Genomic DNA, 27161 nt, shown 5'->3' with positions numbered 1-27161 from the left:
CCTTAACAGAATATGATTAAAAAAATTAAACTGGTCTAGGCTGCCAGGTGCACAGCTTGGTAGGTCTGGTCTCTAACCGACATGCTGTGAAGAACATAGCTGTAGGCCCATGTTTACGGCCCTACTAAATTCATAGGAAATGTTGGTTTCATTTTAGTTTCTCAAAAATTAAGTATTTCACAAATTATAAGACAAATGCAAAATTAATATCATTTATTAAATAATATAGCCTCACTAAGCTACCCTGCCTTGCTAAGCTTATAGCCTTAATGCCTGAGTGGTAAGCACGTAAAGATACGGCCTTCCTTGGGTCTCGCAGAGATTTAAAAAAAAAAAATAAAAAAATAATAATAATAAAAAAAATAAACGATTTCGCCGATTATTCTGCATTTCACAGAAAATATGGTATTTAATGAGAAAATTGAGCGTATTTCATGGTACGTGACGTGATTTCCACGGCTGTGAATTTGGTAGGGTCCTACATATGTGTAAAGGTTTTAGGAGTAAAGTGTATATAAACTAATACCGAGTGAAGCTGCCCACCTGGGCCACGTGTATAACGATCCAAAACTGGCCTCGGCGCGGTCAAGCGGAGCAACTCGACAGTTTAGTTTCCTTAGTTTTCGACAGTGTAAAAACGCGACATTAATTGATGAAATTCATCTCCACAAAATAACAGTTAAATATTAGCCCGCCTCATCCTTAATGTTTCTCTCCCGAGTGCTTGAAATTCTCTCCGAGAGACGCAACATACAAATGTGCTTTAACGCTTCCGGCACTCCCATTCACACAGTACCATCCTATTTCTAGTCATTTTAAAAATCTAGAACAGTGAAAAGATCTTTCAAAACAGACGTAATTTACAAATGGTAAGGCACCCAATGTGATTTGTTTAGTATGTGTGGAACTTGCTGAATTTGTATCCAAAATATTTACAAAATACTTTTTTTCTTTTCTACCTTTTTATTTGTAATATATATGCTGGCTCCGTAGACCAGCACTAAATTGTTTAAGTTTTTTCCTTCAGTAACTCCTGGCTACTGTAAATTCTACTTTAAGCAGCAAAATCATGGTGTTCATTAATGCTTGTTCAACAATATTCCACTAATTAACTTTCATTTTCAGTTGTTACAATAAATGCTAAAGGTATTTTTTCATTTGCAACACAAAGTCTGTAAAACCGGACCTCCAACCATTGTCCTTGAGGTTTTTAGTTCTAACTCAAATGTAACACACCTGATTCAAAAAAATGAAAGGGATTAATAGTTCAAGAAAAACTATAAGAAGTAGTAAATGTTTAAATCATATTGTTCATTCCAATTCATTCCACAGGGTATTTATACATAAACATGTTTGTCATGGCACATCAACCTTGTCCATGAACAGAATTCTCATCCCCCTTAAAGAACGATTTTAACAGTAACTGTTACAGTTACCTAAAATTTTGCAGGATATCTACTTTTAACCCTACGTACATTGCCAATTACTCTCTCGACATATATTTTGATAATGTCCTTTTGTACATACTGAAGTGTCTACCACGGCACACAACTGTCCACCTGACAGACATCATAAAGAATACGTTTGAAATGAATGCATAAAACCATGAGCCAAAGAACTCTATACATGAAGATGATATGGTGACCTCAACTACAATGCAGTGCAGTTCATTAATGTCTTACCAACATATCGAAAGTCTACAGACACTTATTTTAATGTGGGTCCTTCCTTTGAACAATATTATCTGTAAAGATTGATTAAACAATATGTTTCCAATTGTTATATTATAGCATAGCAAAGCACAATACAAGATATCACATGAGTACAGGTATCAAACAATTTAGAAGTTTTGCAGTAATGAAGGCCATTCATATGCAGTGATTTATACATAGACCTGTTGTGAAAAGAACAAAACTAGTTCACAAGTAAGATTCATGTCAGTTCTCCATCTACAGACAATGCTATTGTGAAGTGAAATAAATAAAAAGTGACTGACGAACCATGCTACTTTCACTTTGCTTACCAGATTAGGTGACAATTCATTTGGATGTTCAGATATCAAGATACTGTGCGGAAAATTTAATGTAAAATAGCATTAATTCCAGTATTAGGGTGTTAGTATCAGTTATAAATACTGTGAGCATTAAAATTGCGATTGCCTATAATTATTATTAAAGCTATTATTACCAGACAGTTAAACATAATTCAAACATCTGCAGCAATGGTGGCATTTCTTGAGATTTATCACCCTAACTTTATCTTTAAAACTTTATCTGGTTAATCAATCTGAATATTAACACCTGAATATTAGAACTGCAGGATGGCAGATCTCTAGAGTCTCCAGGAGCTGGGCACTCATTTATAGCGTCGCCTTGGATCAAATTATCCACACATCAACAATAAAAATATTAACACTCTTGTTAGAGTTTACATATTACAGGTGGTCCCATCCTTTTTCAACAGTGAGATTCTGATCCATGCACATGACGGGGTCTTTGGGTCTATGCTTCTTCCCTGTCTCCAGTTGAGAAGAATAAATGCAGTGTCCTCTCCTGCGAGAAACGTCTCGTGGTCACGGGACTGAAACATAAGGCTTCATCGAAAAAGAGAGGTGATACGAAAATGTTTGCCAATAAAAATTCCCAATGATCCCAACACCACTACAAGCCTGGCAAGAAGAGGAACAACAGCTTCCATTCAAGCTTTAGACCTGAAACATTAGAGCTTGTGTTCCAGGGCTTTAAAGTCCCTGTGTTATGCTAGAGATCCACAGAGCATGGGAAAAGCAATGTGTAAGGCTTCTATGTCAAGCCTCTGTTCTGTGTCTAACTCCCTGGCCATCCATAAAAAGATCCAGGAGTCAGGAAATACTTACAAGGTCATAAGTACTGTACTTGAAGTACTGTCTGATATAACGCATGTGCTGTACTAATAAAGAAAAGCTTTTGAATTAAAGCGTTTGGAACCATGACATCTTTCTATGTTTACAAGTTGTAAGAGCTGAAATAAGTTATTTGCAATCATTGTAAATATAAAATTAAATGTGGGGGTTCTCATACATCAGAACTGATGTAATCGGTCCTTGTCTCCTTACCAAAGCTTCCTTACAGACATTTTATCTTTTTAAACACCCTGTATGTTGGTCCAGTACTGTCAAACTGTAAGTAGACATCAAGATTTGGTTTAAAAAACATTAAAAAACATGATTTGGCATTAACACCAACTGTTGTAATTTATGTTGGTAAAACATTACATTCCCACTACTAGACAGTCCAGTAGGCCATTTATGTGGTGTTTCCTGTGCAGTTGCTCCAGCTGTTCTTCCTAAACATAGTTAAGAGGTATGTGTGTGTGTGTGTGTGTGTGTGTGTGTGTGTGTGTGTGTGTGTGTGTGTGTGTATGTATGTGTGTGTGTGTGTGTGTGTGTGTGTGTGTATGTGTGTGTGTGTGTGTGTGTGTGTGTGTGTGCGTGTGTGTGTGTGTGCATGCCCACACGCGTGTGTTTGAGCCTGAGTGTGTGTGCATGTGCGTATGTGTATTTGAGCATGAGCATGTGTGTGTGTGTGTGTGTGTGTGTGTGTGTGTGTGTGTGTGTGTGTGTGTGTGTGTGTGTGTGTGTGTGTGTGGACAATCTCACACTACGGTAGTTTCAGTCTGCAGAAAGGACTGGGCTCTGGAGTTGCGATGGAAAGGTGCTGTGTGGTCCATGCCACTTCTGGACATGGACGAGCTGTGCAGCCGATAGTCTCGGCTAATGTAACGTTTCAGACACACGCTCAGCCACTTCCTCTTCAGTTCAGTCTGGACCTGAAACATGCACACCCACACATACATACAAAACACTCAGTGCCTGGGCTGTGATGCCACAAAGCATTACACAGGAAACACTTACATTACAAAAATGTAGTTGGATTAGATGCATTGATCTATAAAGTAGAAATTGCTGTTCAGAAGGCCTTTCTCACCTCACTATTCAGAAAGCAATATAAAATGGCAACAACCAGTCCCTGTGGAAAAAGCATGGAGATATATGGATTTTATGAATCACAAAATAAAATTTATGGACAGCATTCCTGAAATACACACATAAGATCAGTACCTGAAAAGAGCCAAAGCCAAGGTCAAAGAATATTTTGTATTTGGCTTCGAATGTATCATTTTCAGTCTCCTCTTTCATGTACACAAACACAACATAGTTAATCCCAAAAAGTGGGATTAACAACAGCGTTGATTTTGCCAGCCTCCTAAAAAAATAGAACAAACAAGCAGGAGATTCAATAGGAAGGAAAATATTGTGCAGACACTACAAAAAAAGCAGGATTCTACAGAATTTGTCATAATGTTTCACGGTAAATTGTTCAAAAGTGGGTGAAAAACTACAAAAAAATTAAATCCCAACTTGGAAAATGACATAAAGCATTTGTGAAGGTGCCAGGCAGTGCAACCCTTCCCTTTATACATTAGTAGTTCTCAGAGCCTGCATTGCAGAATGATGGCTCAGAGTGGTACAAAAACACACAAATAAATATTTCAGCAGTGAGACATTCAAACACATTCAGCAATCTACAACAACAAAAAAAAGTCAGAAACATCTACTGAAACAAGGCATGGCAATTTTCCATTCTTCGATTCACCAGTCAAAGCAGGACAGTGCAACTTTTGCCATGAATGCACAATAAGGAAAAATGTAAGGGGTTTATTTGTGTGTGTGTGTGTGTGTGTGTGTGTGTGTGTGTGTGTGTGTGTGAGAGAGAGAGAGAGAGAGAGAGAGAGAGAGAGAGAGAGAGAGAGAGAGAGTCAATATGTTAGTGAGTGAGTTAGAAAGAGTGAGAGAGAGACAGAGAGAATGAAACAGAGAGAGAGAGAGTACTGTAGGAAGAGGTCTTAAAGGCAAACATGTGTTTTCCCTGTAACACTAAGAGGGCAGCAAATAATGTTTTACCTGCACTGAGATTTTGATCAATGATACACTACCTGCAATGATATCTTGGCCTACAATATACTACCTGTACTGGGACTGGTCATTCCCTCCCACATCAGGACACCTCAGCTTCTGCACCAAGATCCGAATGATGCTGATGAACAGAATGAAGTTAATCTGAGCAAAGACAAAAAGAGAAAGGCTGGATCAATATTTTAAGGCTAGAGAAATGTTGTCCTTGTCAACATGTTACCATTTTAATATCAAAGAGTGAAACAGAGTTTTCACAATGTTGTCCACAGAGCATTTCATAATAATCAGACCCAAAAGCTGTCCCGTCCATTAGCAGAGCAGCACTCTCTCTCCCTCCCATGTGGATTCATGTAACATGAAAATGTCACACCAGAATCCAGGGTAACAGCGATTTCAATGCAACACACCCGGAAAGAAGGGGGCGGGGGATGGACGGTACTGCTCCTCCTTCTCCTCTCTCCCTGACGAGCACATGCTCCAAGCATCCCGCTGCTCAGCTGACAGGCATCACACTGGCCTAGATTACATATGATTCAGCTATTCTTGGCATTCATCATGAACGACTCAAGCTGAGGAGACCTGCAGAAAACGCTCCTATTCCTCTTGAGTGCACTCATACGAGCCTTATCACTTAGAACATGTGTGAAAAGGGTCACACTTACTATGACGGAGGCCATGATTGGCCAATTGATCACCCTACTGGGAATTGCAGCCTCATTTCTCTCCCAGCATCTGCTCAAAAAAGGGGAAGAAAATTCACCACTTATAATCATAATAGAAATACAGAGTCGACATGTATTTTCCATTTTCTGATCAAAGCAAGGGGCTTTGTTTCTCTGTTTTTGGCCCTAACGGCTTGATGTTCTATATTGAGTGTCCCATGTGAGTTATGCGTTAGAAAATTGGAGCAACTCCACTCACCCTATGTCCTCCAGATATATCCTGCAAATGATCCATGCTATCACACCGACTGTAGGGATTCCTAGCAGAGAGGGAGATCAATTATCAGCAGCTTTAGAGAAAGGGAAACATCATAACAGTTCCTTTTCTATAATGTATGTACATTTAGGAGCATAAATATAAGCAAGTTATTTTCTTAGTGATCAGACTCCATAAGACTCTGCATGTTTCATAAGGGATAAGTAAGGGTTTTGGTTTCACCAATGCAATAATTGCTCATCCTGAGGTTTATTATGATGTTGAGTTTAGAATGAAATTAAGGGAGTATATCACTGTCCAGATCTTGGCAGGGAAAGTGGCTTGATTTTCAGCAGAGCAACCTAGATTTGAAAAGGAGTTTGTACTGGTTGTGTTAGGGGAGAAAACCCTGGTAAACATAAAAAAAAAAGTGAGATTGTTTATTATCATTGTCAATGATGAAAGAGAATGTTAATGAGGTGTTAATGGGATGACTGCCATGAGCCAAAGTTCTGCCTCAGTCCTTAGGCACAAACAAGCTGACTGAATTGTAGTCACTCTCCCTTCATTTGTCGTCTTGACAGAGGCTCTGGCCCATTGAGACAGTCAACCACAAAGATATTTCAATGCACAATGCAGTAAAAGTGCAGTGAGAAAAGCCAGTGATGGGCTGTCCAGTTATGCACTGTCATATCCGGAGCTTCCTTTATAAGGGAAGGGCTTGGAATGGGCAAAAGCAAAGTGCAGCAGAAAAGGTTATACATGCTTGTTTAGGTTTGTACACGTGGACATGACTTGCCTTAGTTGCAGTTTGTTTCATTGTATCATGATGACTATTGAGAGGAAAGCTAACCAAATAATGCTGGCTTGTGAAAGCGCTTTCGTAAATTTTGCTAAAAGAGCACTTCCCACAAAAACTCAACATAATAATTAAAGACATCAATATCTGTTAGTGATAGCAAAAAATAGAATTCAGAATCAAGTCTTACAACATAACATGCCCCAACAGTTTTGTTTAGCTTTGTTCTAGGCAAATAGCCAAAAATCTTGAATGGTCCCATGCAATAGATAGCCATAAATTAAATCACATATGTTGTGATGAGGAAGAATGAGGACAATATGAGACAGCAGTTTCTCTGAACAAGGGAAGTGAGACAAACCCCATCCGATGAGGAGATAGACCACAAAGTGCCGGTTCTCGGAGAAGAACACCATCAGCAGGGTGTGCAGGTACAGGCCCTCCACCAGAAGCCAGAAGAAATTAGCCATAATGAAGTAGTTAAAAAATATCAGGCTGACCTTGCACCCTGTCTGGAGAACAGGGACAAAACACAGCCATCTTTTAAACAGATTTATTCCACATCTACTACACTCATTTATGGTCTGGTACTTTGTCTCAAAGGTAAAGCTAATGTATTAGCAATAGTAAAGGCACATTCCACTGACCATATAAGTAACTTAAAAATAGCCATTGCAAAGGGTTTAAACTTATGTTTTTGGAGGTTTTGGTGGGATGTTCCCTGGGCACCAACAGCTCACCAATGAGGGAAGTTTGTGACACTCCATATTCTCGTTGTGAGAAAACAAGATGGCATCCTTGACCAACACAGCGATGGCTCTCAGGATGAAGGAGAAGAACAGGTTTAGATGGATGTAGTTCCTGGTGCAGTGGAGCTTTCTGCAGAGATGGGGAACATGTTCAGCAAACCCATTTGTTCTTTAAACATGATAATTCCTTCACAAAGCCAAACCACTTAAATATTAGGCAATTCTCATTGTGTCCGCCTCCCAGCTTTTATGTGAATATTTCAGCCTCACAGTCATATAAACACTATCAAGACAAAACAGAACACCAAGCGTAATGTTTTTACTGTCCCAAACTCTGAATTATGGTCTTCCCAAAAATATAACCAAACTCAATTCTTTTAATGATTGCAGTTAATATCTGCCAAAGCTGTCCATTCACACGGAGCATTAAACATGGCAGTAAGGGTAAGGTCATGTTTGTGTGAGGGAGGGCTTATTTTGTACCTGAAGAGACACAGGATTGCACTTCCAGTAATAAGAGCAATGAGAGAGAGGCTGTGGCCCAGCGTGTACAGGGTTTTCACCACAGTGTAGAACATCAGCTGGTAAATCAGAAGAACACAGAGTTACCAACACAAGTCAGCTTTTGCTTTTGGTAGCTACGAATAAGGGATGTGCTTATTCATCGAAAGACAAAACCCATCTCTTCTCTCTGCTCTGTCCTGGCCAGGACCTTCACAGCTATAAATAAACTGTAAATAGACATTTATGGCAAGAAAAAAAAAGAAAAGAAAAACAGCCTGCATAAACATTGTGAGGGACCTCTTCACCCTTCACCCACACAAACAGACAGGGGACATGCATTCACTTCTCTGATGATGAAACACTGGACTGATAGCCACAGAAATTCTGAGCAGGGCAGACAGTGTGGTTGGACAGGGGTATGATGGAGCTCAGATATGAGCGTCCTCCATAAAAAGCATTCTTCTAGCCTTACACACAACCTGGCACATCCAGACACAGCTTAGCTTAACTAACATTTCTGATGTGGACATCAAGCTAACAACATTCCATGCATCGGCAATTAGCTTTTATAGAACAGCTTAGTTGCTGCATACCTTTCTTGTTTATAAGTACTTGTGTTATTTAAAGGACTAATGTTTTGGCTCTGTTTGCTTTCAAGCTTTAACAAGGCTAACAGTATATCTGTATAGTATTTTAAATGGACAGATAGATATAAAAACACAGACACACATATGATGATGCTTAACAATATTCACTGTCACCAAGGTGAACATACTGGTTCAAATTAGCTACCATTAGTAGTCAGGATCCAATAACCTTTTGATATAATGTCACATTAAAACTAAAATACCATGTTCAGTTAAACCAGTAATGGGCCACAATATTTCACAAAGAATTAAAATATTTGGACATTCTTCAGTGAGGTGACCTAAAGGTTAACTGGGTTACAGCAAAACAACGGTATTGAAGCAGGAACCACTTTACTCCAGTCAGGAAAGGTTCGGTGGGGAAGTGGGACCATTTCCTTTTTCAGACAGACACTTATGTTGGCAGAAGAATATCAAGGAGCCTCTTGGAATGTATTTTTGGGGATGCCCATGGAAAGTGTCTGGATAATCTCATAATAAGAGGACATTAAAACAAGAGTGTGTCCTGTGAAAGGTCAGCAGCAGTTTGACAGCTTCTTATGGCAAAATAGCATGAATCCCTGAAGTTTAAAAGGCATGCTTGTGTACCTGCCTGTTGAGCTGCTGGATAGCTAACTCAGGCCTTAGGATATACTGTCCCCTCTCAAGGCAATATGTGATATATAAATAGGGCTAATGAACATGCACATGCATCCAGCGATCTATATTTTCCATTAAAAATGAGTCTACATCGCCTTTACAAACAGGATCAATATGCCAAGGTTAAAGGATCAATGCATGGTTTAATTCATCGATAAGCTTATTGTCATTTCTCTAAAATGGGAGTGCACAGTGATACACAACTGCTTGGAATGATGGAGGTCAGCCTATACTCCCCCCGGCCCCCCAAAAAAACCAAAACCTTGGGGCAGCAAAACCCTGTGTCATCAATACTAATTTCAAAGAGAGGATTCCTGAAAAGAACAGAATCTGCCTTCACTGCCCATGACACACTTCATCAAGAAATTGTTCTGATGTTAAATTTGCCCCCCATCACATGTACAGAATGAAAAGCAACTTACTGCTCCATATCACAAATAATAACGTCAGGGAAGCATCTGGCTACTATCCCAAAACTCAAGATTGGCAACAGTCCTGCAGTGTTTTTAGGGAGGTCAAAAGTGCATTTCCTTATTAACGCGGTCCTAACACAAAACGCTCACATGGAACGGTTTATTCCACAGGATGTATTTCATGGCACTAGCAGTGATTATGAGCTTTCCAAAAAAAAAAAACATGAAACAAAATAACTTCTGCAGTGACTTCAGTCAAGGACCAAGTCAGACTTTTTTTTTTTTTCATTTTCTTCCAATATAGGCGTTGCGTTATTCATATCTGAGGTCACTGCCGGGTCATACCACTACTCTGAAATGGTGGCAATGGCAAATGTTTCCTACAATGCTTATAAAGGCTGTCACTTTCTACAGTGCTTATAAACCTGTCACTTGCTTTTTTCCAGTCACAAATCTAGTGGCATAGAACGCATTTGCAGGACTCAGACTTGAACTTAGTTGAACAACTAAGTTGAACTTGAGTCCTGATCTTTTTGGCTCAACTCAGACTTCATATGGAATCAGACTAGACCAAAACGAGTCAGAGCACTCAGATTCATTTTCTGATCAAACATTTATTTATTTACTTTGTTCATTCAGAATTTGTCTTTATAATGTGGATATTTATCATATTCATAATTTGTATTAATACTTTACCTTAATTCAGTTGTTTTACAGTAGGCCTATTGTATCATTTAATATCATTTAGCACCATCTGGTGCCTATTATTGGATAAAAGTTAATAACTGCTAGTGTTGCCTTATGTTCATTAAACTAAAGATTTGGGACACCCAAAATCATGCAGATCACTGGGACACTTGTAGGACTAGGTTTCAGTGAGAGGTAATGAGGAATCAAGTCAGTGATGGTGCTTTGATTTTCTCTCTGACTTGAACAGTAGGAATTAGACTGACCTACTATGCTGTACCAATCACACCCTATCTAGAGCCTTAAAGGACTGACATAAAGCTTCCACTGATCAATCACAATAAAACAGCAAAAAAAAACAAAAACAACTCACTACTATGTTTATCAGCACGGGAGATGACATAATAGTACATAATGCATAGGATCCAGAGGGAATTCTGAAAGCAGGGTTCATCGCTGTACTGCCAAAAAAAGTTTACTTTAAGCAAGTTGTTGTTATTGTTTGTTGTTCATTAAATCTATTTTAAAACAAATTCAATTCCCAAGATGACTCAAGCATAAACCATGGGCTCTTCTTGCATCTACAGCAGGCCCACCAGGTTTTCACCCTCTCCCACCTGCATGAGAGACATTGCACGTTTCCCACCACCGACTGGAAGACACAAGGTGTGTAATCTGATCCTCAGCATCATCTTGAGAAAACTTCCCTGCCCAACACACAGCATATCCCCTGAAGCAGTCAAAGCAAACTCTGAGCTGCTATAAAGAATACCCACACAAAGCTGCCCGTTAAGCAGGAATATCTTCATGTTAGAAATGAATTATCACATGAATTGAGAATTACTGTTTTTTGATAGCCACCTTGCACTAAATTTGTATGAAAACTTTCAGTGCAAGAAAAAGTGTGTGGTTCTTCTCCCATAAAAACACAGTCTCAGCCTGATCATAATGTTCCTTGATACTGCTCTCCACACACATCTAGGAAAACAGAACATTTTCAATCAGTAATCATTGGGTTCTTGCAAAATTTTGATAATTCTTTATTTGTCCACTGAAAATGTACTAATAATTACAACACATAAAACCCACAAGAATATTTTCTCTCCTCTGTAACTTCAGCCCAGATTAAAGCACTATTCATTTAAATGAATTAATAATGAAAATATAAGCAGTTTTTTTTTTCCAACTAGGTCTTGAAAATAATATAGTACCAGTAACAAGAAGGGTTCCCAATTTGAAGTCTTATGTGAGTATGGTTTGTGCTAGAGCATTTTTCAGAATTTCATCAAGTGGTTGATGCCAGCCCTTTACTATTCATAATAATTGTATTTTTGCCTGTGTATCTGTGCCCACAAAGTAGGAGTATGTGAACCACTACCTTAACAGGTTAACAGTCAGTCCAGCTGCTCGGGCCTTCACTCTGGAGGGCATGCCTGACATTGCCGCTTCCTTGCAGTTCACTTCCTGAAAAGTGTCTTTCCTTTCCAGTTCAGTGGCTTGTCTCTGCCTTTACGATTTACCCGCTGCTCATCAGCTGCACTACCGGAAAGCAGTAACATGGAACGGGCAATTCTTATGAGGTCTAAATAGCTGCAAAATATGTAAACCAAACACTTAGCGCTCTTTTAGCTTCTGCTCTTAAAGATGAGAATAAGCTACTTTTGCTCTTTGAGTCTGTTATTGTTAAGTCTTGTTTTGCTTATATAATGTATACTCACTCACTTTTGCTTCCATATTGCAGGTATTTTTGGAAGAAACATAACACTGCAATTGGTGGGCAGACCATAAAAATAGTTAAAATCTATAATTAAAATCTCTTTCTCTCACTTTATCACTGGTACACAAACACACACACACACAAAAGCAGCCTGAGTGGTTCGGACAGAGATGTGTGAGAGCCCTGAGGCTCCAGACAGCAAGGCACTCACTCTGTGGAGCACAGAGACCACCCATCAAACAGAAGGGATTCTTATTTTCTAAGGTATCTTGCTGAGTTAACCAATCTCACAACCATCATGCCAGACACAAAGTCCAGGTGATACATATTTATCCCAAGGATGAATGCCTGTCACCAGCCAAAATAATGATCCTAAGAGTTTCTGCTCTGGTCCCACTCACCTTGCTGGGCTTGTAGTCAGAATAGCAGACACTGCGGATGCTGGGATACACTTCCGACCAGCCGCTGGCCGTACAGTTCCTGCTAATGTTTCCTAAAATACAAGAACTGCATGAGATGACTTTGATTTACTCAGAAGGGCAACTGCAACAGAAACACTGAAAAAAAGAAAATGTCATTGTTTAAAAAAATGTGACTAACACAGCAGACCATCAGTTACTAAAACATCAAATAGTGTAGCATGTGCTTATTAGCAGCTTGTTTAGAAACAACTAAGTTGGATCAACTCTCTGTGGCCACTTAATTTGGCACCTGTGCCTTATTGTTACATTTTATAAGTGTACAATTACAGGCTGTACCCCACCCAGTTGGCATGCAGGACTCGTCAACCTAGTCTGTTCATCGCATATGACTACAGCTCACTGGATATTATTTGGGTGGTGGACAATTTTCAACACAGCATTAATCCTGACGTGGTTGTATATGGTTAAGGGTGCTACATGTTGATCAGGCACAGCGGAGGTTTTACACTTGGTGGTGTCACTGCTGTCCTGGGAGTGGTTAAAACGTCCAAGCAGCAGTGGTCCTGCAGTCAGAAACCATCGATTAAGAGCTAATGGATGACTATCATGAAGTGTGTATTGCAACAGATGGACTAAAAGCTCTAATTGGACGCCTACTGGGTGTACGTGCAAGTTAGGGTTTCTATTAGCATGTATGTAAAGTATATCATTCATACAGATGATGATGTGGTCCCAAGTGTGAGCACTCTCCGGTCTATTTATTCTGGGGGGTGCATGCTTTCAGCTAAGTGCCATTCATATATTGTCCTCTCACTTTTGGTAGCCTCAGTCTTAGCATATCAAAAATTGTATTTTTCATCATCACCATCAATAGGATTATTGAGATCTCACTCATACATGTCCACACGCCACTGCACAGGGACAGAGAGTCAAGGGAGAGATACAAAATACTAAGGAGCCTTCTTCAAAGAGTTTGTGAAGCCTTCTATGATTGTGCACCCTGCATCATGTAGGCTTGCTAACAGCATCAGTAACAAAACATTTGCCTCCTACACAGGATGTTCCATAAATAGCTGCCTTCATACCTACATTGGCAGAGCTGGCAGACAAATTATACATTATACAAACTTCAGCGATGACAATGGTGTCTGCCAGAAACAATAAAAGTATACTGAGCATTTTTCTATGTAGCCAACTCATAATAAAATATTGTAATACCCTATGACAAACTCACAATAAAAATTACTTAGCTAGAGTGAAGTACATTTCTTGAGGGGTGAGGAGCTATCTCAGACTTCTAAATAAGTGATGTGACAAACCTAATAACTATGCAATGGTCTTTTAACCAATTCACTACTGTATAATAAAACAGTCCATTCTCCAAGAGAATATAAATCTGATGAAGTCACCAGAGACTCCCTACTCCCTACTAGACAGGTAAACACTATATATCTAGAGCTCCAGGCTGAGAGGCTGAGAGGGCTAAATGTTTCATGGCATGTCAGGGGAGGTGGACATAAAGGGAGTGCAGTAACATCTGGCTGTAAAGCACACATAGAAAGTGAAGAATGTAAACTCCCTACGAATGCATGGCTGTTTATTTTAGTATCAGACCACCATAAAACATTAATCATGAATAATCACACATGCATGCACACACACACACACACACACACACACACTCCATGCTCATGCAAACAAATGGAAGTGAATATACACATCTCACACACTCACAAACACACACAGGCACACACACACACACAAACACACACACACACACACACACACACACACACACACACACACACACACACACACACACACCTGCTCAATCATAAATACAGATTCATAAATACAAAGAGAAAAGCCAAACAGGCAAAAGCCCCCACCCACATCCACAGATACAAAGAGGCACTCAGCAGAGCATTCCAGGGAGTCTTGCCTCCTTCACGGGAACTCTTTGGTACTACACTGAAGTACATGTGAGGTCAGCCTGGAGAGGAGAGGAGAGCTCTTCTAGCCCACACAGGCCTAAGTCCCTTGCACATGGAGTCTAGCTTCTGGAAGTGGAGCAGCCAACACAGGCATAGCTGGCCTTGGAGACACAGCACATCACTACTCTCTTAAAGTAGGGCCCAACAGTCCCAGGCACACAGTGGAGCACTAATGCCAATGATGGACTTCCTCTGCTCTGTCTGCAAGGTTCTGAGAGCCGCTAAAACACTTCCCTTAATATAGGAGACTGAAATCATCCAGATAACATCAAAACTTCACTCCACTTCATCCTATAACTATGTCCAATTATAATATAAATCTAAAATGTCAACCGATTTTTGTTTTGTTTTTGGTTTCTTGCCAGGTCTCCCACAGAAGTGGGAGATTCAAACTCAAATGACGGTAGTGTGTTCCAATAATACAGGCTACATTCCCAGAGCATGCTCCTCACCAGGCTTGGATGACCCTATTTCCCCATTTACACGCTTCATCTCTCACTTTCATTCTCACACACAAACACATACTCACACATAAAAAAAGCACAAGTTGTCCCGAATATAGTTTAGTTATGTACCTGTGTGTGTGTGTGTAAAAAACTTCAGCCACTAGTGAAGAATTGGGTGATATGTTACATGAGGAGTTTGGATTGCTGCATGCAGTGCAATCTCCATGGATGCGCCCCTGCTGACGCTCTCGTCATGGCGGTCCTGCAGTATTACCGTCTCTGCCGAAGAGGTTTTTCAGTGCTCCCGGGCAGGCATTGACAACCACATCCCCGACCTCTGCATGGTGCCAGCAAGAAATGTTGTCCCATGTGCCTTGACAGCCTGTGGAGAAAAAAAAACATGATCCAGTCAGCAAAGGGCACTGATTTCTGAATCCAGCTATGAACCAACAACCCAGAGAATGACAGCATCTGGGCCGTGAGAAATTCACCATGCAGCCTGCGGAATGACCCTGGGGGAGCAGCAGTTGAAGATAAGACCTTCACTCATTCAACCGCCCTGTGAAAGAAGGGGTCAGCACGTTCCAAACATCAGCAAAATGTGTCTGGATGATTATGTAACAGGCAAGCAGTCTCTAGGATTCATAACAGATCATGTTTCATGTTTACTCAAATAACTGGTTCATTAAAAAAAAAAACACATTATTGCTCATATAACCTATTCAATAGTACCAACAGTACCAATAATATAAATGGTACAGAGAAGCACTCAGACCTTCTCTCAAACACCAAGAGCGGAGCATGCTGTCACCCTTCCCTTGGTGCAGGTTAACCTAGGGTGCATGAGCTAGATACAGCTCTTCTCTTACTGATCGCCTCTGAGTGCAACGCCAGGGTCTGAACATAAACAGCATGCGGTGGACCCAGAAACTGAGAGCACCATAACACAGCCATCCATCACATAGAACAAGTAAAGCCCTGCATGGCATTCAAGAGCTGATGACCTTTTACAAGGAGCAAAAAGCCAAGGATTACAGTGCCATTTATTCCCTGCTGTTTAATAGTGGAACTTTTATTGGAGGCAATCCACTAGGTAGACATAAACGAGGGATGCAAGTGGTTAAGCTCGCATCGCTGCATAAGGGCATTTATAGTGAGTAAGGGATAGACGCTTTGATTTATTAAGATCCTAAATAAAGAGTACTGATTTGCATGGGCAGTCCAATAAATTCTATGTCTAGTTAAAGGGAATTTTGCTAGAGAATTACAAGCAAAACTTGACTGAATGCCATTATGTCCAAAGACTATTTGAGAGTTTTGTGTGAGCTAAATGGTCTTGATGGCCATGGTGAGTTCACATTTCAAAGAGATCTCTTGGAAACAAACTGAAATAGAAATAAAATTTGAGATACTGATAAGGTTAGGGTTAGAGTTCTTAGATGAACAGACAAAAAGCAAAAATGTTTCAGGGTGAAAACATTAAATAAACTTTAGACAAAACAGAAGAACAACTGAGGAAGTTGGCATAGTCTAGGAGAAGACAGTAGAAGTACAAAAGCAAATTTAACATGAAATAAAACCAAAATGGCATATCCAAAAAAAAATGTAATTCATGGTATAATGAAGTATTTTCATTATTTTGGCCTCTTGACACAGTTTTGAATAACCTGCTCTCGACATCTACCTATTGTCTTTTCCCAAAGTTTCTCCATCACGATGACAACAGCTGCAAAAAGATTGGTACCTGCCATGCAGTCGTATTAATGTACACTTGGTATCCACATTGCAAGCTTGGTAAAATGCCTTGCAGGTGTTAAATGATCCTTTTTGCATTGAGACCTCCCTATATTTTGTACCCTTAAGTAGAAATGCATATTCATCAAGGCAAACCCACAAAATATTAAAAACGTGCTGTTTTAGTAAAAAAAAAAAAAAAAAGTAAGGAAAAATGTAAGAAATTCCAGTGAGAAATCCTGTGAGTAGATAAGTCTGGGCATTTGTTACAGGGCTTGAGAAGTTTGCACATGTTTTTAAACATGCAGACCTTTAAGATACAGAAAACAGAGTAAATATAACAGTAAGTTATACTTTCCTGAGTAGCATAAATTTAATGCAGCCAGTTGTACTTTCCTAAGTAGCATAAAATACTGTTAGTTGTACTTTCCTAAGTAGCATAAAATATTTCTTCTCTTACTCAGTTTATTTGTACTGAAAATGAAGTGGCTTTAGGAGCCTGAAGCCAGTGAAAACACTTCGCTATGGGACACTTTACTGATGGGGACTGGAATCTCAGACAGATCAGGTGGAATCTTAGAAAGATCAGATGGTGACCGCATCCTCGACAGCCTCGTTTTGGAATGCCACAGCATGTACATGTTACACAATAAGTAGCCCAAATATTTCGAGCAAAGTTCCATTTCTTGCATCCTCTTCTGTACTCCAGAGCTGTTTACAGAACTGCAAACATACCAGACAAGTGTTAGTGTTCTCTGGGCCAACTGACAATGAAATAATCCACACAAGTAAATAAAGTCTCACCAAAACATGAGGTTCATAAAAACATTTTTTTAATAATATTTTTCCCCTAACAAATAACTTTTAGACAGCGAAGTGCTGACAAGACTGTAGCATGAATTAAAACTACCTCCTTCTTCTTAACAAAAGAACAGATAACAGTAATTGCAGACTGCATTGGTGCTCACTGTATTATGTTCTAGCATATCAAACAAGGGTTTAATCATTAATATATCCATACAGACAACAACAATGAATTGAGAAGGTAGTGGCTCAGATGTTCTCTACAGAGGAGGAAGAAGGTCCACAATGGATTTCATTCTGCCTTTCGAAACCTTACTTTTATCTTAACTGATTGTAAAAATAACTTATACAATAATCTTTAGTATTCCACTCAAATATATTTGGTCTTTTTACTCTTCTTTTAACTGTGTTTTACAGATGCAATTACAGGGTGATGCTCATAATCAGACATTAGGAAGCACTACTCCAGGCCTTGTGTGTGACACTTCAACCCTGTGGAAATATAGAAGTGCCCTCGCTTTAAAAGTCAAGCCAGCATGAGTGTGTATAGTGGCCGGCACCTGTAGAGCAAGATAAAATCCCTTGTTCCAGCAGTCTCTTGTACATGTTGGCCTGTTTGAAGATCAAACATGATCCCACAAAGCCTGACAGGTAAGGAACATAAGATCCCAAGGGGTGAGAGGGAGTTAAAACTAATTTAGCTTCTCTGGCTACAGTCCACACAGGAACAATGGCCTTATATGCAAAGAATCTATGAGCCCCCACATCAGATCCATGGCTCTGATTTACTGTGCTACTAATCATTTGTGTGGAATTAGAAAAATTCACAAAACACTTCTGTATGAGTGTGGTCTTGAGAGTATTGAGGACACAATATTTATAATATTATTAAACAATATTAGTTTTGTGCACACTGTTATAGTGTAACACATATAGGCATGGTTCACAGATGTTATTTTGTGACCCAACAATTCACGGGAACACAACATATTTCAACATCAGTTTTTCACTTTATTCAGCTGTCTGCCTTCTTCATTTTCTGCTCTATGTGACAAAGGTGCACTTATCCAACACCCTCCTTGAAGAAACTGGTAAAGACAATTTAACCTCAGTACACCAATTATAAAAGCAGGTCAATAGCTGCCCACTATTGGACTGAGATTGACATTGTTACTCTTCCAGCACCAAGTGCGTCTGTCACCACTGGGACAACCTTGGTGTCAAGCTTTCACTCTCAATTTATTCTTTCAGTCTCTGGTGTTCTTCTAACTTCTCTTACTCCTTCCTTTGGATGATTCCATCACTTGGCACTGCCACACCTATTAGCAGGGCTGTTTTCTGCATCTTGTCCACTAACACAGTGTCTGGTTGGTTCACCACTAGCTGCTTATCTGTCTGGGTCTGGAGGTCCCACAGGATTCTAACTTTGTCATTCTCCACTCCACTCTCTGCAGTTCTTCTCATTTCTACTTGAGCATGTCTAGCTCATGTGCCTTGCATATTTTTCTGTATATGATCCCTGCCACTTGGTCGTCTCTTGGTGTAGGCTTCCCTTAAGCCACCACTGCTACCTGTCATTTGAAAATAGATTTTGAAGTTAACAATGAGTGTGCTTCAGTTAAACTCAATCTACTTAGAGTTGACTCAGTTCATGCAGTGAAATGCTAAATGGCTGTTCTGGAGCTGATAACTCTCAGTATGCTGGGTCAACTCAGAGTTCAAGGTTAAGTTTAAAGTTTATTAAACCATTTTCTGGAATTACTCCCTGGCATGTGGTCCATAAAAGACAAATAATAAAACCTAAGCAAGCAAGGTGGCAGGAGATACTGTGATGCTGCTTTGGTTTGGGTTTTAGTGGTGTGTCATCTTAAATGAGTCGGTTGTTTGAGCCAGTCCTCTGTTGATTTATGATAACTAATGTTTAGAATTACCAAGGGGTACCATGAGTTTTTTTCTAGATAAATCATAATTACTCTACACATTTGTGAACCTTTATTGTATTCATAATATTAATTCAACTTTCTTTAACTCTGCAAGTTATATGCCTACAAGCCACTCTTGTTTGCTTTTTGATGTTCATTTTATATTTATGGAAACATTAAAAATCATAAAACTACTTTATTTGGTGTACATTCCATATCGCTCTGTATGCCTCCTTCATACTACATATGCTCTGTATGTTACGGTAGAATATTTCAACAAGGTAGGACAAATTCAGATTACCAGCTCGTTTACATGAACGATGGAAACCAACTCAGACTGAAGGACACATGTTGTACTTAACCTTTTCACATAAATATATTTTAAGTGTAATAGTTAGATCCTGTAACATTCTCATTAGTAGTGCATCTAGTGCATTAAGTGAAACTTGACATCAATATATTAGGTTTAGATTCAAATCTTAAAAAAAATTATGAAACATATGTTTAACTCAAATTTGTTTTAGCTGTACTGTAATGGGTCTTGAGTTCAACTGAGAAATAATAGATATCTGAAAAGAACAAACTATATTGAATATGTTTAACTCACATACTTGATAATCTAATTTTACAGAGATCTCAGTTATGAAGGCATTTGTAATGAAAGACAGTGAGATTTTCCTAGAATCTCAGAGGACAGTGGTAACAGCAAATCTTATCCCTTGCCAAATAAGGACAACCAACCCAAGATGTGTTGCATCTAGAATGGAATACAGACTAACTGCACTGAAGTTTTTACATTTTCATTCATATGACTCAGTGATTTAGCCTAATAAATTAGTAACTCAGTCACATTTAAATCCTTAACAAAGGACCCATGACATGATAAATAAAAAACATTTGAGCAGAGCAGCAACAACAATTGTGCATACCAACAAAAACAATGCAATATAATGATATGAATTGTTTCATAAATAACTTATAAGTTATGGTGAAAAAACAATCATAGGTTATAATATGACTATAACATGATGTTGTTTCAAACTTTATGTTTTGAGAGCGGAGAAAGCTGCTGATCTGAGCTGATTGACATGACTGGCTAAAGAAATGCCCAGCACTCTAGCCTGGAGCACCCATGCTATGACAGTGGGGCTTGGATTTGCTGTGCAACTATTTAGAAGTGGTCTCAAAATGTTGATCAACAATATGACATAAAATTCATGTGTCAGCTCATTGACACCTGCAGTACCTCTGGAGTCCAGCACCAACTCCTCCTCCAGCTTGGCTTGGCATTCCTTCTCCGCCAGCTGCACCTCAAACAGGAAGTGACACGTCGGGTGTCTCCCGCTGACCTGCGGAGAGGAAACGCCGTTACATATCTCTCGCGACTCCATCCTTCACATTAAGCTTAGATAAGAGAGATGGCAGGTGTGGCATATTTTGAAATACACTGTCAACTTTTCAACCTAAATCTGGGTTCTGCGAAGCTGTTCGGCGAAGACAAGGCAGGCGTGTTTTTTTTTTTTTCCATTAAAAGCTCTTACTGCTTAGAGTACTTCCTGTGCAGTTAAACATCCTTTGCTGTTGACAGCATTCAAAGCTGGGGATCAGCAGGCAGGTGATGACATGGTGAAATGGTTCACTACAGTGCTGAGCTGATCAAAGAGCAATCATAAAGAGCACACAACCCCCAATTTCCTCTGAGAAATGAATGTGACTAGTATCAGGGGTATTTCGAGAAGTCCTGCAAAATCTTGACAGCATAAATGTGAAAAATTAACACCATAAAGTATTTGGTTTATGGAGTAGTTTGGATCCAGAAATACACAAGTTTCAAACACCTTGAATCTGGGCCAGACACATGCAGTCTTCTTTAAAGAGTACAGCTCTCAGCATTAAGATACTCCAGCTGTATCTGACCTAAAGGTCCCTGTTGTGAACTCATTAACAGACATGTGTGTGTGAGAGAGAGAAAGACAGAATGTCATTAGCATCAGGTTTTTCCCAGACAATATACATATGGACATTTCTCTGAAACAGACTGAATTAGATACCACCCCACCCCACCCCCAATCTGTCAATGTTCATCTTGTGTGTTTATCTCATCTCTTCCAAAACAAACTCATTTTACATTGAGAAGCACAATCCATGCATTAGAGTGTTTATTCAGCATGTAGATAAGAAGGTATTGAGGGTGAAGATATAATGCAAACCTTATTAGTAATTCTGTTATGCATTACTCCAGAAGAGAATGATTAATTAAATAGTGCATAAATGCATGTGAGTTATAATTAATTGAATTACCCACTAATTATTGTACTATTGTAAAAAAAATAATAAAAATACTGTTTTGTTTACCATCCTTGTAACCCATTTCAGAATGAAATTATAACAGTGACAGTGATAGTGTTAGTTAAAATGATTCTGACTTAATATTTCTGAAGAGGAAAAAAAAACTTTAAAAGCATTTATTGAAGTTCTATTGAAATTAAATAGAAACTGGGTCCTGAATGTCACAAATGTCAGTGCGTCATGAATGCAGTTTTGCATTTTATTTTGACTGTGTCCATTTTGTGTTTTATAAGATCATTTTGAAAAATGTCATAATCCCTGCCATCCTTATTTTTCCAGTAACACCACCATTAAAATGATTCATGCAAGCCCAAATACTGACTTATCATCAGGGAAACATGGGTTTAAATGGTTTGTTAGGAGAACTAAATTTTAGCAACTGCAGAAACATCATTAGAATGACAGGTCATGCATAACGGTGGTTACAATTTTAATATAAAAAACAGAAATACACACACAGATAGGTCTTTACACACATAACTGATGACTTTACCTACAAAATATCAAAGCATTGAGGGTTTTGGGGGAGGTACTCAATATGTCAATAAAGGTGTCCTCATAAATGCTGCCGGTTTGAAGGCATGACTCCAGACGTGAGCTACTGAAACACATGCTTGGCTGTGGGCCGGCGAGCAGCAGCCTTTAGAGGTGTGATCTTGTTTCCTTTCCAGTGTAGCAGTGTAGCAGCCCTCATCCTCCCTGCTCTTGCTCTGCCTATGTATCTCAATCTGTTTTCTGCAGACACTTCTACACACACACATATCCACTTCTACACACGTTTTTACACACACACACACACACATACTTCTAAATCCCCCACCAGCAACTGCCAAAATGCCACAGGGGGAAAAAAAACAAAAAAACAGTGGATCTCTGCTCACAGATGACCTTTAATAGACTGTTCATTCGCTCCTAAAATAATCATTAGTGTCTAATTTTTCAGCACTTTTAATTACTTTTGTGGCATATATAGGCACAGTGTGTTGCTGCTTAACATATGCCAAAACAGCAACGATCCTCTCAGAGGCAATGGACGAAGCATTTAGATCCTTACCCATGTGCTATGATTTTAACTAGAAAAATAAACTTGTCATGGTGTTTATCAGAGAAAATTATCTTTTGTTGTTATATCTTATATTCTGCTGTGTATGAATTTGCTAGTTATCAATTATCAGATAAAACCCTTAGCAAAGACAAATTTACAGCTGGTTTTATTTTGCTGTGCAGTGTAACAAGGAATGTTTTCATATCGCCTTAATATTCTGTGTGCTATAAGGTGGATGCTGCTCAAATATTCTGCAATCATAAAAAAAGGTAGAACTTCTAAAATGGAACTTGTCAACTCACTTGGGAAATACTTCAATGTAAGATGAGGACTAGTATCATGGTAAAGGGAGTTGAAAAGGGAGGCTAATCCCTACCTACTGGTAATCGCATTATCCAAGAACTCATTGCATCACAGTTTGGGGTTCAGTCCTAGGCCACAAGGAGACCAGAAGGACTCAGTTTTAGAGATATCCAAATGTTTAATGCATAGTTTATACAGGATAATATTCTACCAAATTTAATAAAATCTGGACAACAAATTTCATATTCATTAGCAGTTAATTTTTTTAAACAAATATTATAAACACATTTTAAACATGAGCACAATAATTCTATTTCTAGGTTCTGCTATAAGTCACCCCTAGCACACACTGTTTTTAGAATAATAGAATAGCTATAGCTCGATGAAGAAAACTGACATATTAGTAACATACTATGGGTATCCATGCTATCACTCTAGGTGAGTATTCACTGCTTCTGCAACAGCTGTTAGCGAACTCAACATACTGTACAAATAACGTGCTAGTATCTCTTTTATGAACATTAGATAATTTGGATTTACAGCCCACTTTTATGTGGATTAACTCTCAGCCTTATAAAAAATAATGGAGAGGTGTTTAATGCAGTGGATAATCCTCCTGTAACAGTGAATAGCTGCAGGAATAAGAGAGGAGCCTGAATGGCTTGGTGGTCTGTGGAAACCTTCTGTCCCAGATGGACACTTGACCCCCTCATTTAGCACGCAGAGTCACCCTACCCGCACTTACTTATCACTACAAGGACAAACTAAAGCCACATTCACTCTCTTATAATGTCCTGAACTGAGACATAGATGAGACAAAAATGTTGGCAATTGCACTCACGACAGTTCGGACTTTCATTTAGGGATTTTAATCTTCTCTTACAGGGTTTATGTCCTACACGCTGATTGACAGGAGAGCTTGTGTCAAAACGCCTGAATCGTAATAACGATTAGTTTACAATTTATGAAAATGGACTTGCACTGAATTCTAATAGAGCCTGAAGTTATTCTATATAAAACAATTTATTCCTGTGTAAAAACCCTTGCTCATCTATTTTTTGTTAGACTCACTGGAGAATCAGTGAATTACATCTTCCATATGGGGAGATACCCTTTGAGCTATGGATCAAGATAAAATGTAAAGAAATCTAATTTCAGGGCCTAGTCCTTCAAATCTGTGGACAGCCATGCTATATGAAAGACATACAGCATATCCCCAGTACATGTGAACTCTAAAGTTGGGTTTAAACTTTCGACTTGTCAATGCCACATATGTAAAAAAGAAAAGGTAAGTCATATTTAAAGCTCAGTATCAGCACATTATCTTCAAAATGCAAACTAGTCAACTGATGATAAAAAGCGAGTGTGTGGTTATGCAAACAGGAGAGAGAGAGTAATGGATCACAGATATGTTCTGCAGTTTGGTGCACTTGTGCAGTTGTTCTAAGTCTTTCCCACTGGGACGTACTGTATGGCCATATAAGAAAGTGCTTTACTTCAGTTGGAGAAGGCCAGTAAGCTATTAGATAATGTAGCAGATAATGTATGTGCAACTGAAAGCACTTTGCATAAGTTAAATCAATATATTTGCATATCTACACCATGTGCAGAGTTCCTGTTTGGCTCATTTAAATATGGCCTTCACATGTATTCTACATTGTCTGCCACTTAGCTGGAACTGCAGCATTTTTGAATGTTAAATTTCCAAAATCACATTTGCTAATAGCTAATGGCTACTATAGCAGCATGTTCATAGCAAATTTGTATCAGCAGGTTTATTTGTTAGGTTGGTTGTCACCTGAGTCATTCATGAAACTTGATGAAATGATATGTGATGATGCTTAATTGGTTACCATATCAAAATCCTTACAGTATTTGCAACATTCCTAAGTAATTTGGAAAATTTGCCAAAATATGGTTGTAGCCACAACATAACATTGTTCGCATGCTTTGAAGAACTTCACGATGAAATTTTTGCTGGTAAAATAATTTAAAAGCTGGCATATTTTGTATACTGGTGCACTGTTTTCTGTATTTAAAGAAACATTTGAGAACATAATGAAATCGTCTTCTCACACAAACACAGAAAGAACATTAATACAGCGCAAAAAACCCCACCAAAATATTGATCCAAACCCAAACAAAACCAATAACATTCTGCAGTTTGCTCATGATCGACGGGACATCATTACCAAGAGAATGTCAAAAGCACAAAACTTTCAAAGAACATTTTGACAACATTAATAGGAAATGTTTCTTAGAACTTAGCAAAATATAAAACTACTGCAGGCTGTGTGAATATATTTAAAGCCGTGTAAGATATATGACTAATTTTATTCAGCAGCTATGGCATTATAAATCTTTTGATGTCATTAGAATACGTTTTGTCATGTTCAGAACAACAGCCCCGATTTATGTACACTGAACAGGTTCCGTGTTGTAGATCATTAAGAGTATTAACACTAAAAGAAAAGACGGGAGAAGCAGACTGCCTTTTACTTTACAATTGGAACCAAAACCTTGTGCTGAACCCCAGCCGCTTGGGCAAGGGAATGCTAATCTATGATATGGTCACTGAGAACTTTTCTGAAACACCTAAAAATCCGCGTTTCAAGTACAGTTCCCCTTACACACCACAACCATAACAGCCCTGTTAGCAGCAACTCAAGGGTCTTTGGTGAGTTCCTTTCGTCATATGAAATAAGTAATTTGGTTGTGTGTAAGCAGATGGGAACTAACTGAAAGTACGCACGACGTGGGCACAATAAAATGTGCGGAATACTCACGAAAATTCCCAGAACATTTGACAAACTATCTCAATTCAATCTAGAAATGAATTCACTTCATTCCATTGAAATTATGACTTGTCCTTGATTAAGTCTTGATTACAAACACGCTTCTTGCATTCCTGGTAAACTTCATGTCCTGTCACATACGTGAAATATTAATACAAGCTATATAAAGCTTAGAAATACCTTAAACCCACGGCCATTGAACACTGTACAATGAAAGGTAACTTACCAAACACGACAGCCAAACTATAAGAAGAAGATAGTGAATGCGATACATGTTTTACTGCCGCGGACTCTAAATGGCTTCTGTTCCCAGATGAATTCGTAAGATGTTTAAATGTTGTTCATTCCAATCCATAAATCAAGATCATTTTAAACAGACAGATCTAAAAAAAATAAAATAAAAAATAAAAAAAAGCAAGATCATTATCCGTGAGGAAAAGCGTGAGAGCGATACACGTCCTCCAGAGTGACCCCGCTGTTGACGAGTGCGGCTGTCAACTAAGAACAATTGATTCAGTGGCAACTGTTGTAGCTACTCCTCCTTTCGCTACTCAACGTCTAAAGCGCATACCTCTAGTCTCGCCTATAAACTAGCAAAATACAGTAACTATCTCCCAACCCAAGAATCAAATGGGTCTGGGGGAGACCCAAAGCATTTAACCATTCTGTAACACCAACTTTTCAGTTTAAAACCAACGCGCGTGCACATGTCAACACACACACACACACACACACACACACACACACACACACACACACACACACACACACACACACACAGACAGACACCGTTTTGACAAGGTCTGTGATTCAAAGCATTTCCTAATACAAAACAGCAGGCTTGATATATTTCAGATCTCACTTTATGACATTTCACTACATTCCCGCCAAGACATTCTGACAGTTTAGTCGGCAAAATGAATTGTCTGTGCGTCGGAGAAATAGGAAAATTAAGATATTTCTAAGAATTCTCTTCTGGCCACAGCGGATGGACAGAAAAAAATCTTGTTGTAGCAATCTGAGTCAAAGGAGCCAGAAGTCCATGTTCTTTATTATTATTATTAATGTTGTTGTTGTTGTTGTTGTTGTTGTTGTTGTTGTTGATGATGATGATGATGATGTTGATGATGATGATGATGATGATGATGTAGCAGTAGTAGTAGCAGTAGTAGTAGTAGTTTGTTGTAATATGTATATTTGGTGGTGTTGTTTTGACAAGATAAAACTTAGAGCACGTAATAAGAAAACGTACCTTTTTCCTGGGTTTTCCAACCTTCAGTTTATCGGGGAGCTGGCGATCAATATATTTCTCTTTTCTGT

The 27161-nt window shown here is 38.9% G+C and overlaps 1 protein-coding gene across 2 annotated transcripts; it reads right to left on the bottom strand.

Annotated features, from left to right (window-relative positions):
* Positions 1-1290: 1290 nt before the first annotated feature.
* On the bottom strand, positions 1291-26485 carry vipr2 (vasoactive intestinal peptide receptor 2). Of its 2 annotated transcripts, XM_081718492.1 has the most exons (13): positions 26068-26485; positions 20596-20698; positions 15164-15271; positions 12429-12520; positions 7904-8001; positions 7412-7550; positions 7033-7183; positions 5876-5936; positions 5617-5686; positions 5007-5098; positions 4100-4244; positions 3966-4007; positions 1291-3807 (listed from the first exon to the last, which is right to left on the bottom strand). In XM_081718492.1, the coding sequence occupies exons 1-13, from the start codon at positions 26113-26115 to the stop codon at positions 3634-3636; spliced, it is 1323 nt and encodes a 440-aa protein (XP_081574618.1). In that variant the 5' UTR covers positions 26116-26485; the 3' UTR covers positions 1291-3633. The 2 variants fall into 2 exon arrangements, with proteins under 2 accessions (XP_081574618.1, XP_081574625.1); XM_081718499.1 differs by lacking the exon at positions 12429-12520 and having other exon boundaries at positions 7033-7179.
* Between the last annotated feature and the right edge of the window lie 676 nt (positions 26486-27161).

This window comes from Electrophorus electricus, chromosome 1, assembly GCF_041902795.1.
Source record: "Electrophorus electricus isolate QZ-2024a chromosome 1, ASM4190279v1, whole genome shotgun sequence".
NCBI lineage: Eukaryota > Metazoa > Chordata > Actinopteri > Gymnotiformes > Gymnotidae > Electrophorus > Electrophorus electricus.
Note: the sequence above shows the minus strand (reverse complement) of the source record. Positions and strands in the feature narration are given on the sequence as shown.